This window comes from Hydra vulgaris, chromosome 09 (assembly GCF_038396675.1).
Source record: "Hydra vulgaris chromosome 09, alternate assembly HydraT2T_AEP".
NCBI classification, from domain to species: Eukaryota; Metazoa; Cnidaria; class Hydrozoa; order Anthoathecata; family Hydridae; genus Hydra; species Hydra vulgaris.
In genome coordinates this window covers 6450260-6465510 of record NC_088928.1, presented here as the reverse complement: position 1 = coordinate 6465510, position 15251 = coordinate 6450260, and the positions used below count along the sequence as shown (strand labels likewise).

The following is a 15251-nucleotide window of genomic DNA, read 5'->3' as shown; positions in this document are numbered from 1 at the left end:
TTTGTTGCCGATAGCAAGTCCTTAAATTTTTGAGTAGACGTTTCAGCGATAATTCTTTTATAACATAAGATTTTTGAATTATCAATTTTTGTGAAATTTTGTGACAGAGAGAAGTATATTGAAAAGTGATCTGAAATATCTGTTTTTATTATTCCTGATTTTGGAGAAGGATCTTGTATTGAGTTTGTTAATATATTGTCAACAGTAGTAATAGATTTGGAAGTTACCCTGGTAAGTTTGTTGATAATTGGGGAAGATATTAAGTTGAAACATGTCGTCAAAGAAATTTTTAGTAATAGCATGCTTGTTGTACATTAAAATATTTATGTTTATATCTCCAATTATGAATAACTTTTTCTGTTCTCTATTTTTTGTAATTATATGTTTAATATAATTTGAAAATTCACAAGTATCACCATCAGGTGGTCTGTAGCACGTAGAAACTAGAAAGTTCTTTGAGGCAGTGTTTATAATTTCCATTGTGAAAACCTCACTATTGCCATCAGAGTTTGAAAGGTCATTTCTTATCTTAGGGTTTAGATCATTCCGTATATAATTCACAATTCCTCCTCCTCTTTTGCAAACTGATCTTTCTTTAAAAAATAATTTATAGTTTGGAATTTGGAGGTCAGAGTTTGTTTCTGCTGCTTCGTCAGAGCACCAAGTCTCTGTAAGGCAGAGCATACTGAAAGCATTTTTGCATTCAAGGAGAAAGTTTTTAATTTGTCTATATTAATAAGTAAACTTCTGATGTTTATGTGTATTACCGTAAAGTTATTTATAGTGGTTTTTAGTTTAAATTTCAAATTTTGTATATCAAAATAAGCAGAATCGGAGTATTTTTCATTTAAAAAGCTAAAGTCGTCATAACGATTATGTGGTAAAAATTTATTAGCAATTTCAAAGATATTTAAACGCAGCGTTTCAAAGTCTTTTGTTTCATAAGCCATAATGATTTTTTAGAAAATAAAAACTTGTTAGAAAATGCGCTCGATTAAAACAGCTTTTTTTTTTTTAAAATCTCTGCAATAAATTTTATCAAATTTAATGATGGCGTACTTACCAGCCTTACGAAGTCATTTAACTTCCTCCCACAGTTTCTTTCGATGCTCTATTGTTTCTTTCGCGTAGTCTTCGTTTATGTACAGGCCAGTCTCGCTTAATTTTTTTGCGTTATTGAGAACTTTAATTTTACATGAATAATTCAGCAGTTTGAAGATTGTTGTTCTTGGCAACTTATCATTTCTTGCATTTCCAATGCGATGGGCTCTTTCAATTTCAATTTCGTCAGATATGTTAAGTTTGTTTTTAATAATTTCTTTTATCAAGTTTCAACAATCATCCCAGCTTTTACCTTCTTTTTCCTTTACGCCATCGATCCTTAAATTGTTTCTGCGTGAGCGGTTCTCTAAGTCCACTGTTTTTTTACTATATAGTTTATATCATACCCTAAATTTATTGTAATTTTTTATTTATATTTTCTTCTTAAAAGTTCAAGCTCTCCTTAATTTCGTAAATTTCTCTTTCAATGATGGCATCTTTTGAATTGCTTTCTTTCGCTTCATATTTAAATTTGTCGAGTCGTTCTGCGAGAATTTTTAAGTTTCCACTTATTATTAATATAAAGTTTTGTTCTTGTTCTTTTAATAATTTGCTTGTTTCTGATAATATAAAAGTTTTTTGTTCTTCAAGCTTTGTTGTTATTAATGTTTTTAACGATGTTTTTAACGTTAGATCCATATTTTTTTTTTTAATCCATATTTTATTTTTTTAATCCTTAGCTCTGTTAATATTTTTTATAAGTCATAGGGCATGTTACTTACCATGTTAATTACCATTTCTATCTATAACCCTTTACAGGCCAAATTATGACAAATTAATGTAAAAAATATTATTTTTTGTTATACTAACAATTTAAGTTCACAAAATAAGTTGTTGAAAAAAAAAATTCAAAATTTTGTAATTTTGGTCAAATTTGGGTTTGATGCCATATGGCATCATTGGTCAATAAAGATAATATCTGAAATCAAAGTTATAAAACATTTTTATTGAAATATATATAAACAGCAAAGGCAAAAAACTTTTTGTTCAAAAAGCATGTTTATTCTAATATATGTAAGCACTAAATACAGTTTTACTCAATTATGGAAGTCAACATAGCAGTTGCGATTGGCTAACAAGCAAAGGAAAACATTACTTTTTGCGCACATCATTCTGCTATAACTCTGACACAGCCTGCATCTTTTTTTATCTTTTTGTGGTTTTGGCCAGTGTCCTATATGATCATACCTAATATCATTATTAGGGATTGGTATGACTGGTTTCTTTCTATTCCTTTGTTGAACTTGCTTGATACCGCTAAGTTTAGCTGGTCTTCCCCTTCCCTGGATTGCTTTTGATTTATTCGCTTGGATAAGAGCATTTGAAATATCTACTGTAAATTCTGCTAATGCTTGGTGTTTGTTGATTGGAAGACCTAATTGCTGATAATGCCGTTTATATAAGATCCAGGCATTCACTTTGGCCACATCTACAAAATGCCAGAACACTTTGATGTACCATCGTCGTGTTTTTACTTCTGTGCGGTACAAGGCAATTAGCATATCTGCTAGATCTACACCTCCCATGCATTTATTGTATTTATAGTGTCTATATAATAATTTTTTTAAACCTAAATATATTTATATAATATAGTAATATATATGTATTGCAATAACTTAAAAAAAATATTAACATTTATTAAATGCTCAATTTAAACAAAAAAACATAACTTTAAATGAAACTAATAATTTCTATTATATATATCATAAATACAACTCCTTTTGGCCAATGACGCCATGTGGCATCATTTACTTTTGAAAATTTATAATACACCAAATAATGATCACTTTTTAACTAAAATGCCCTCAAATAAATCTTTATTATTTATATTGTTAATATCATTTAGTAAAGTATTTTATAAATGTGTTATCTAAATACAAAATGAAAAAACAAAAAATGAGATATTTGAGTTTTTACATCTTTCCTCTACTACAATAATAAAAATTGTGTTTACTTCTTACAAAGTATGTTCTACCATTATGAAAAGTTTTAGCGTGTGTACACTTCGGTGTTGAATAACAAACAAAAGCATTCTCCTTCTTATAGGCTTTAGTAAGCTATAGAAGAACTCCTAAAGTCAATGAAGCCTTATGGCATCACTGGCCCATAAAGGGATAAATAGTAAACAAATTAAAAAACAAGAATGTTTAAAGTACCTAGGAGTCTATGTAGATGAAAACTTATCTTGGCTTTCCCACATAAAATACATTGAATCAAAAATTAAAATAACTATTGGTATAATGTATAGAATTAGTCCATAAATTATTACTCAAAGTCCTAAATTAATATACTTCAGCCTGATTCATAGCTAAATTAATTATGGTAACATTGCGTGAGCAAGCACACAACCCTCTAAACTTAAAATAACATTTAGTGTACAAAAACAAGCTTGCAGAATTATAAACAGAAAAAACAAACTTGAGCACGCAAAGCCATTAATGAGGGAAATGAAGATGATGAATGTATACGAGATAAATATATTTCAACACATGATCTTTATGTATTATCATTTAAAAAATCTCACACCGAAAAACTTTAAAACAAAGTTTAAGATAAATCAAAACAATAACTATTCTCTGAGATCAAACGAGAGACTAACATACACACTACCTCGTAAACTAACTAAATACAAAGAATATAGTATAACATATTGAGGGCCTAAGATATGGAACAGTTTTAAAAATAATCACACCAACACGGTGAAAACAGTAAACTTATTTAAGTTTTATATAAAAAAAGAAATTTTGAAATTAAATGACAGCTTTGAAACTTAACATATACACTGTTGCTTTTTAATATACACTACATATTTTTTAATATCGTTTTTTAACCTAATTTTTTGATACATTTAAAGGAATTTATTCCTCCTATCGTCTTTTTTTCTTTATTTTTTTAAATTTTTTTTTACGGAGTTTAGTCATTTTTTTAAAGATTTTAACGGAGTTTTTTTTTATATTCTACTTTTATTTTAATTTATTATAACTTTATTTACTTGGCACTTGTTGAAGCTCACAAAAGGGCTCTATGAAAAGAATGTGTTGACTCAGGTCATCCATATCTTCTTTGAGCCCCAATCTGTTTATATAAATATATATATTTTCTTTATTTTATGGAATAATTTTTTATACTATTGTATGAACAGCAAAACATATGAAAACAAAAAAAATGCTCATAACACCCACAATTTTTGTTTGTTTGTTTGTTCTTTGTTACATGAAAATTTTTATACAAATATATAAAGTTAAAAAGTTTACAATTAAAGATTATGTTAAAATAATGATAGAAATTAAATAAAATTAAAGAACGCGGATACTCAAAGAAGAGTTATAGGTCTAAAGTTAACCGCTAAATTTTGACACGTCAATAAAAGTTAATGTAAACTCATACAATACAAATTTGTATCATAGATTCTCTGGTCATCTCTAATTCATCTCACAAATTGTTATTAGACTAATAATGTTAACCTTGAGAGATTTATTTTCAAACTTTTTATAACTTATTACAGAAGATGCAAAAAAAGTTTATTTTGTTTTAAAAGACAGATAAAGTCTTCCTCGCATCAACATATTAAAAGAAGTTTCGAGCTTTCCTTCATAAATGTCTTCAAAAATTAAAGTCTCATTCGTTTAAAACATAAATTGTTTTTTTGTTATTCCTGTTTATAACTCGAATTTTTTTACGCCAGTTTAACAAAGTTCTGAAACAACTTTTTTGGCATGATTGTTGGTTTGAAATTTTCTCTTATCTTTTCTGTTGTTGTTGTTTTTTTATTTACCATAATTACAAACCATAAAAGATGTTAACATGAGTTACAATTACTTCTAATGTTAAAAAAAATTGTTACTAAAAGCAAATATCTGTTGCTTGTAAAGCAAATTTGGTACCGAATTTAAAATATTTATATCATATAGTACTTTGCTGATCTATTGTAGAGTTGATTGTGTCTTGGATAACAGTTTGAAACATATTCATGCCTTATTTTAAGATGACAACCACGTGAAAAGGAGCTGATAAATTTTCGTTGATAGATGTTATTATTTATATCAAATCGTTGTATTAGTTTGAAAATTTGGATAAAATTGCATCGTAGGCGCCGAAACTCAAGTGATGGTAGATTTAGTCTTTTTAGTCGTTCAAAATATTACAGATTTCTCAAGCTTTAACCTCTTTTTGTTGCTTTACGTTGAACAGATTTCACCAAAACTACGTCAGTTTTTAAATACGGGGCCCAAACATACACTGCATAGTCAAGATGGTTTATACCCTTATTTTTAGTCAAAAATCAAAAAAAAAAATTTGGCTTTTTGTTATGCAAAATTTTACAATAAATTCAAATATATTAATGGAATTTTTAAAAATATTGAATTTGTTGACTAAAATTCATTTTTATGCAACCCTATAAAAATCATGCTCTTAACAACACCATGGCAACAACTTCTTAATATTGAAATAAACTTCACTACAAGCTTGAAAACTTGCATTATAATTGTTGAAGCTGAAAAAGTAAGACAATACTCATTTAAAATCCATACGTTAAAATAACATTTTTTGCCACTTTAAATTAGAGTTATTTAATTTGCAGTCTTTACATTTGACAAGTTATTCTCATTTGTTTGTTGCTATTATTGTTATATATTCCAAATAAAAATAAATCAAGGGTGTTTAATTTTAGCGGAAATTAATTAAAGTATGCCTAGATCAACGTTTTTTTAAAACATAAAAGAAAGTTCTGTGGTAACCAAAATACTGCAAACTTTCCAAAAAAATAGTTTTTTTAATTAATAATGCTACAAAAATGGACAATCAAAGGATAACATTTATGAATAAAAAGTGAACTGAGAAAAGAAGCTGAGAAAAACAAAGTGAAACTATACCAGCCTATGCAGCTGGGGCTTATAAATTGTTTTAATGCATTTTTTTCTTTGATTTTTAGTTTCTTTTTTTAGATTTTTTTACTTTTATATTTTAAGTATCTTTTGGTATGATATTCCAAATGATTTCAAATTTTCAGGGTATAATTGTAGTGGTATTGCGAAGGAATTGAAGCAGAACTAAGGCAAAATTTTTAAAGATGTAGATTTAATAGCTTTTTTGCATACGCCCCTATTGAATTTTTGTCTTTTTTTACAATTTTTGTAATAGTTTTTTGAAACAAGCAGGAAACTTCTGAATCTGCTTCAACTCCGGTGTAACTACCTAATAATGATAGCCTGAAAATATTAGATTCAAAAAGCATATATTTCATGTTCTTTTTTACCTACTAAAAAAAAATTAATCCATTGTAATAGTTTGCCGTTTAATCCAAATGATTTTAATTTTAACATAAGCCTATTTAGAGGTAGGTGAGGTGTTGCAAACTCGAGGGAGATTACATCTATAAACTGATGCGATGCTTGAAAAGATGAAATAATATCTCTATTAGATTGGTTATGCAAGATTTATGATGAAGGAAGCCATGTTGATTTGCAGAGAGCAGCTTGTTATCTTTGATGTGCTTCAAGATTTTATTCTCTACAACTTTTCCAAAGATTTTGCACGCAACCGAGGTTATTGAAACAGGTCGATAGTTTTCAGGAAGTCTCCCTTTTTTTTATAGACCGAACTAATATTTGCTAATTTCCAGAGAGTTAGTACTATTCCAGAAATAAAAGATTCATAGAAGATTTTTGTAAGCGGAATTGCGAAGCTTTTGGCACATGTCTTAAGTATTAAAGGGTGCAAGTCGTCAGGTCCGAAAGGTTTGTAAGGGTTTAGATTGGTAAGTTCATTAATAATGTCTGCAATAGAGAAATCCAAGTTGTTATTATAATTGCATTTAGATTGCTTTTATTTAACAATGGAAAAAGCTTTCAAGAGTAAACATAGATTTGAATTAAGAGTTCAGAAGTTCAACTATATCAGGAAGAGTTTCAGTAATTTTATCTTTAATTTTTATCATTAAACGAATTTTATCTTTAATTTTTAGTTGGTTGGTAATGTATTTGTAGACGAGTTCCGGGTTGTTCTGAGATTTTAATATTATTTCTTTTTCATCTTATTATTTTGCTTTAAATATTTTAGCTTTAACAGAACAATTAAGACGATTGTAGTTTGTTTACAATCGTCTTTATTCTTCCATTTGGTTGAACAGTTGATATGCCAGCCAATTTTTTTGCTCGGATTAAGCTTTTAATATGTGGAGTAACCCAAGGAACTTACTTTTATTTTTGTTTTTTAATCTTGGGGATAAAAAATTCGCTAGCAGTACGATAATAAGAAATTAATATATTGAACATTTAATTAGCATTTTTGTGTAAAAATAAAATATCCCAATCAATTGATGCAATAAAGTTTGATATCAAATTATACGCACCTTTGTTGTAATTAACAATTGAAATTCGTTTTTCGGTAGCGGTCTATAACTAAGATTCTCCCAGTAATACTACTTAGTGTTATTACCTAGTATTGCATTAGGAGACAAATTTAAAATAGAATTATTGTTGTAGGTAAATAATATGTCCAACATATTTTTTGGGGAACCATAAGTTGTCTGGAAAGTAGGGAATGTGATGTGTTGTGTAAAGAGGCTGTTTAGGTAAACGTTCAAAATTCATACTCATTAGAATTATTTGTATTCAACGATTTAATACCATTATTAGACCACTTCATATTCGGGATATAAAAATTACCAACAATCAAACAGTCATTGTAGGGCTTCTTTATTTAGCTATGAGCTAATTTGAAAGATTCAGCGACATAGTTTATTAGATTATCATCATTTGGTCTATATATACACCCAATAAGTAGGTGTCTATTATTAACTTTTACTGATGCCCAAACCTGTTCAAGTGGGTTTGTATAGAACTGAATAACTTCGTCAGAGTTAAATAAGTCAGTAATGTAGATAGTTACATCGCCACTTCGACGTCCGTCACAGCAATCTTTGCAATATAAATTATAGCCATCAATGTTAGGAAGTGAGTCATTTCGAAACCACGTTTCGGAGACAACAATAAAATGATAGTCAAACGTTCTAGCTATTGCAATTAAATTGTTCATTTTATTATCAAGGGATGTTGAATTAGTGTAGCAACAATTAACGTTGTAGTTTGTTCTCAGGTTATGTACGTCTTTACACTTGTATTTTGTTTTCGTTGGTAGGAGAGTAAAGAGAGGGTAGTGATTCTTAGGCAGTGGTTTGAAGATTTTTGAGCTTAACAAACTCCGCTGCTTCGTATACCGTATCTAAAAGGCGATACTTTTAGATTTATATTACTATTTAATTCAATACGTTTCATTCTTAATTGATAGTTTAGATATCGCTCAATTTTTTAATTTTTTCGCTGATGTAAGTTATGGGTTTCTTTCAGAAACATCTGATAGTTCGACGATATTTGGTCCTGGTTTAGAGGGCATAGCCGTAATACGTTTAACAAACTTTTGTTTTGCATCAAATGCGATGGTAGTTAATATGTTCTGAACCGTTTCAGTATCGTCGTTTCCGTATAGTTCCGTAACCGTTTCCCTATCGTATTAATTGAAATAAGATAACAATTATAAATTATATGATATATTATAAATAGAGGTTTCTAGCAAAATCATTTTACGAAAAGTCTTCTTTAAGCACATTTTATAATAAAATCTAAAGATTTAAAATGTTTTTTAATTAAGGGAGTAATTAAATAATTTATACGTTCTGGCTGCGTATCGCGAATATATATAATATATATTCGCGATACGCTGATATATATAAAATAAGTGGAAATGTAAATCTTATGTAAGTCTTATTTAACTCAACCTAAAGTACAGAAATCAAAATATTGAATTTTATATACAGAGACGTTTTTTTCAAAACATTCACTACATAATAATTTTTGGTAATTTCAGTGGAAAACAAAAAAACATGTTTCAGTTTGCTCATGTTTTAAATTTTATTTATCGCTTCCAAAAAATCTTTAGATTTTTTGGAGGCGATAAATAAAATTTTATAAGTGAAACAAAAGTTCGTCGTCCAAATGTTTTTTTTAAAGATTTTTAAGTTTCGTTAATTTATGAAAATTCTGATTAATAATATTATGAACATAAGTAATGTTCATATTATATGTGCATTATCAATCAAAATGCATGGATTCAACCAGTTTAATTTGATATAAAAGTTCGAATTTGGTTTTATTTAAATGCGGTTTTAAAGTCTTGGAGCACTTTAATAGCTTAAAAAACAAAAATTGGAGTTTTCTTAGCACAATAGCATTATTGCTTGAATAATCTATATATTATCTATGTACCTATATATATATATATATATATATATATATATATATATATATATATATATATATATATATATATATATATATATATATATATATATATATATATATATATATATATAAATATGTATAATTTAAAATTTATTTATACATGCGATAGTTCATTTAAATCAACAATTTGATTTTTCCATTATCACTTTTCTTTTTAACATTTTTCTGAACAATTAATATATATTACAAATTAAAGCGCACAACCATATGTATTTGGATATTTATATATATGTACGCTCATGCTATCCTGAAATAACGATGTTTCAAAAATTATTTTAATGATTGGAGGTAATCAATAAACAAAAATCAAAGATATATGTCTTTCTCCCCCATATCTCAAACAAAAAATAAACTCAAATAAATATAGGGGAAGATGTGTCTTGGGAAAGGTTTACCTTAGGACAAACTGCATTGTTAAGATTTTTTACATGGATAGACTAAATTAACTTTACTTTGGAAATTGAACAATATAAGCTAAATCTTTCATTGGTAAGTAAACTTTGATGTTTTATTATTGTATTTTTTCTATTTTTGTTTCTTTAATCTATTATAAAAGTTATAACATTTTGTTAAATATTAAAATGTGCCTAACAAAATTTCAATATGTTTGATTAGTCGTTTGATATGTTTATATATAATAAATGTATATAATATAGTAAATGCTTTGAAAACGTCACTGTATATTAAATTCAATATTCTGATTTCTGTACTTTAGTTTGAATTAGATAATAATTACATAAATTTCCACTTGTTTCACTTCGTCCCAAGCATTTTTATTTACTCTGTTACTTAGTTCGAAGGTACAACGCTTTAAATCTGGGACACGCTGCCAGAACGAATAAATTATTTAATTAGTTATTTTATTAAAAAACATATTTTAAATTTTAAGATGACTTGTTGTCTAAATGCTGGACTACTGTAATATATATAAGAAAATAATAAAATCCTCGTAGAATTGAAATTTAATATCAAAATAAATTAAGTATTCCAAGGTACGACACCTTCCCATTTAAAATTTAAAAAATTGTTATGAGCTAGAAATGAACGATTTTTGCTAAATTTTTTTTCTTATTTCTTATATTCAGAAGCATTATCTAGCATGATACAAATTTTCTTATTTTTTTTTCCCTATTTTTTTCCCTTTTGCACCTTTTTTCTTTTTTTTTGGCTTAAAGGGTCCAAGTTGTTGTCGAACCATTATTCCTCTCCACCAGGCTTGAATTTTTGAACATGCTATTTTTTCTTTTAATTCAAGTTTTTCCTTCTCTAGCTGTGCTTCTTTTTCAAGACGATCTTCCTCTATAACTTTACTATATTCAAAAAATGTTTCCGTTAGTTCCTGCAATCGAGTTAGGTCGCCTAATTTTGTTTGTTTTAAGTTATCGAGTTCAATTTGTTTATTTTCAACGTCAGTATCGTATTTGTTCATCCAGTATTCAACTTTTTCTTCTAGCAAAGTGTGCTGCAAACGCAAGAAAGTCTCGATTTCCACATTGCAGCGTGCTTCATCTAAAATAATTTTAAATATAGTATTAGTTTATTTAATTATAAGTCAAGAAACTTAAGTTCCTTGACTTATAATTAAATAAACTAATTAAAATATCTTGGCGAAATTCCGCCAAGATTTTAACTTGTTATGTATGCGGTTATATTCAGGTCACACCAATATTTTTTAATTAAGAATACTAGTCTGTTAAATTAAAAAAAAATATTGTTGTATGTGAAAAGTAACTTTTTATAGTAACTGTTTTATAAAAACATTGAAATTTAAATTATTAAACTTTAGCACATATGGTTTTGATTTTCAAGAAAGTGATAACTCTTGTTATGTAGCCATTGTAGCCATTATTTGCATAATTTTTTGCAAGATGTATTCTTGGTCTTGGAAAATATCACTTTGCTCAACAGAAGGCCTTGTGCTTGATATTATAAGGCCTTGACTTGCTATTTATGGTCTTGTTTACAACATTATAATAATATAGCATAAATTAGCATATATAAAGTAAATATTAAAATGATAAAACTTGTACTATGCATCCTCACGTGGTTATTTTTTCCTTCCATTTCCGGTTACCGTAAAACGAATAAGTGAAAACTGACCTTAAAAGCTACTTATAGTATACTCATAATTCCATTCACAATTTCATAATTCCATAAAAAATGTTTATCGCATGTTTTAGTTTTCTATTGAGTAAAAAAATTTTTTTCACAAAATTGTTTTTCATTAAGTTAGCATTAAACTTTTTTTACCGAAAATTGCAAAGAGTACGCCTAAAACTAGAATTTATATTAAGTCTAAATTTTGATCAGTCGCTGCGCAGTGGTTAGAGCGCTATCATTGGCTAGGAAAATGGGGATGAACTTCCTAGTTAAATGCATTTTTGTGTTGCTCTTTGACAAGACAGTTAGGTCTTCTGGGAACACTTTAAACAAAATTTAAAAAAAAAAAAAATGTACCTTCGACTTGTCGGTTAAGAGTTGCCAATTCATTTCTAAGATCTTGTTCAGCAATTTTAGACTTTTTTTGAAAACATGCTAATCGGACCTCAGCATCTTTTTTCAAATACCGAACTTCCATGTTTGTTTTTGCTTTTATTTCTTGTAATTTATCTTTTAAATTAGCAATTGTTTCGCTTTTGTTTTCTAAGTCAATTTCTTGCTCTTTTTTGGTATCTATAACAGCTTTTTGAAGTTGTTTAAGTCGCTTTCTACTCTCCTCTTCTTTTAAAATTATATCTTGAATTTTTTTCTTACTCTCTTTTTCTTTTTCCACAACTTCAACAAGTGAGTTGAAAGTGTGCTGAGATTTCACTTCTAGCAATGTGGATTCCAAAACGTTGAGCACAAAATGCAGATCTTTATGTATTTTTTGGCCAGAATCTTCATGGGATTTGTTTATTCGCATAAATTTATTGATTTCTAGCGTGTTTTTATGGATTTTTTTTGTAAGTTCATTTTCTAAATATTCGTCTTGGGATTTTTCTGGAGATATTAATTCAACATATTGCGCTTCAAGTAGTTTACGTAGTTCTAAAAGTCGCGTTAATGTATCTACTTTTTCTTGGTTTATTTCGGGTTTGCCTGCTATTACGCTATTAAGAACAAATAGCTGATCAACACAATCTTCTAATGCAGAAGCAACGTGAATAGCTTCTAACGGAGTAAGCTTGTTTTCCATTTTTATAACCAGGATTTCATAATCGGAGTCCAAAAACAGACAGAATGCCAGTAGATAAAGTTCAATGGTAATAAAATGAATTTCGTTCAAAAATTAAACCGTATTAACAAATAATATATTGTTCTAAATCATCATAGAAATAATCTTTTATTTTAACGTTATTAGTGAAAATATTCAGTTGTTAAAATATTTTGTTTTGTTTTGATTATTTACTTTGAAAAGCATTTGCTTTTTGAAGTTGTTATAGTGCAACAGCAACGAATTTTTTGTTTGTTGAACTCCACCGCAGAGGTTCAAACTAAATAGTAATAAATCTTAACAAGTAACTTAACGCATAACTGTCAAATTTCTTGAGTTTTTAAACAAATTATTTGAGAAGTGAAATTTCGAAAGATGCTAATTCCAAGTAAGTTGATTTGAGAAATTGACGAAAAACTGGAATACTTATAGGCGCACAACAACAGAAGTTAATATTTTCTTTATCTATTATTTGGACCAAGAGTCTTAATTAAATCTAATATTTTAAAATAGAATAATTTCAAAATTTCTGTTTTTGCGAATTAAGCACCTTTTAGCTAATAATATTTTGAAGATAAAGCCAAAAGTGTACTTAGGCGCGTATACAGCCACGAAGGGAGTAATAAAACTAATGCTTTAACCCCCGTACCAGACGTTTGAAATTTTTCTGAAAAAAAATCTAAATAACAAAAATAGTTTTTTTTTTTTTTTGTAAGCTGTATTTTTTTTTTGTTTTTTTGTTTTTAATTTATTTTGCTGTTCATATAAAGATAAAATAATAAAATTACAATGTAAATTTTACGTTAAACGAAGCATATATATAAAATCAGGCAGGGGCTCAAAGTAGATAACGATGACTGGTGTCATCACAATCCTTTTATGGAGCCCCTTTAACAATATCATGTAGTTATTTTCACAATTTGTAACTTCTCATATTAAGACAACCACAGTTTAATGTTGCACGTTAACGTACAATCAATAACGAAAAAAATTCAACTTGGTAATAATATGATAACTCAGGAGACTCCACAACGCTCCCAACTGTCTTGAAAGTAAATTTCCTCCTGAAAAACCCTCCTTTCTGTTTTTCTCAGACAACTACAGATATGGTTAGCTCACTGGTCTGTTCATTTGAAATGAAATGATGCTAGGTAATAATCCGATTAGTTGAAATTTAGTTGAGTTAAAAGTTACTAATAAGAAAGAGGGAGTTTTTCAACTTTTTTTGTATATGCGGAAGGGAGATAAATTACTCTTCAAAATTCGGGAGACTTTCGTGGAGTTGGAAAGACTTGACTAATCTGCTGTTGTAGAAGGTTTTGAGAAGTAAAAGTTAAGCTCAAGTTTACTTTAGGATGGCCACTTACGTTCGAGCTTGCGTTGTACAAAAGACACTCGGTTTGCGTTACGCTCGCTCGTCATCATTAAAGAGTTGGCTTTATTTATGCTAGTTATATTATATAGCACATAATAAGTTATGTTATGTTGTCATGTCAAGGTGACATAAAATTGTTTGGTTAGAATACATTCAATTTTAATTTAATGTCGAACTATTAAGTTATATCAATAATTTACATAAAGAATGTTTATTGTAAATTAAAAATTTTCAATGTAAACGTCAGCATTATTTTTCTGTTTTACCTCGCTTAAAACTTGCTTTTAATGGCAGCTTTTATACCTCGCTTAATACTTGCTTTCAATGACATCTTTTTCTTGTGAAACTGTTTACTTTGCTTGCTAGTTACAGCATCAAGATAAAATGAAATTAAACAAAAATAGTAGTGCAGAAATTAGGCTTTAAGAACATGGTATTTATCTTCATGTAGTTTTTAGAATTGTTCTTTCTCGAAAAAGTTAGAAACCGTTGCCAAAAATAAAATTAATAAGAATATTAGTTTACTAGATTTACTATACACTAGATACCGCTATTAAACCAATTACAAAACAACCATATTAATCATTGTTGTTTTTACTTGGACTATAAATAATCTTCAATGTCATGCTAAAATAAGTCAAGTCCTTGGTATGATTTTTTTAATTGTTTAAAACTGTTGTTCTTCTGGAAATACGATTTGAAACTCTTCAAGTTATTGACGAAGTGACAAATTATGATAACGTAAATAGCATAAAAAAAAAATAAAATAAAACTCTAAGCAAATTAGAAGAAAAAAAAAAAAAGTTTATATTATAATCAGGGCCGTCCCAAAATGATCTTTCATGGGTGGGGGGAGGGGGTGTTGTATATATTTTTTGCCAACTTGCAGTACAAAAAAAAAAAAAGGTCCTCAATATTTGCAATTTGCCAACTATAGTTCCAAACTTGCTAAATGTGCCAACTCAAATGCTTATATGACAACTTTTTTTGGGGGGGTGGTGGGGGGGGGGTGTTAGAGGACAACTTTTTTGGGGGGTGGGGCGGTGGGGGGGACACCCCCTATTCGGGACGGCCCTGATTATAATGAACAGTTTGTTTACTTAAAGATGGGTTAGATGGGTTTTCCCATTTAATATGGAGTGCTTCTTTAATTTTCAATTTGTTTTTGTTATGAGCAGTATCCAAAATTTTAAAACAATTATAGTTACTTAGATTTTTACAATTAACAGATGAAATTAAATGCTTGCAAGCATTTGGTTGTTTGCCACTTGTAAGATGC

At 28.3% G+C, this 15251-nt stretch overlaps 1 protein-coding gene across 1 annotated transcript; it reads right to left on the bottom strand.

The window, feature by feature from the left end:
• Positions 1–10449: 10449 nt before the first annotated feature.
• Positions 10450–13021, bottom strand: LOC100201893 (dynein regulatory complex protein 9). The gene is made up of 2 exons (XM_065804598.1): positions 11859–13021; positions 10450–10910 (listed from the first exon to the last, which is right to left on the bottom strand). Exons 1-2 carry the CDS (start codon positions 12577–12579, stop codon positions 10516–10518), a joined length of 1116 nt encoding a protein of 371 aa, XP_065660670.1. The 5' UTR covers positions 12580–13021; the 3' UTR covers positions 10450–10515.
• Positions 13022–15251: the final 2230 nt, after the last annotated feature.

What these genes read in the sequence shown, in the direction of transcription:
- LOC100201893 (XM_065804598.1), bottom strand. Translation starts at nt 12,579, where the DNA reads ATGGAAAACAAGCTTACTCCGTTAGAAGCTATTCACGTTGCTTCTGCA. An exon ending in TCTTAACCGACAAGTCGAAG is followed by an intron (nt 10,911 to 11,858) that starts GTACATTTTTTT and finishes AAATTATTTTAG; the next exon opens with ATGAAGCACGCTGCAATGTG.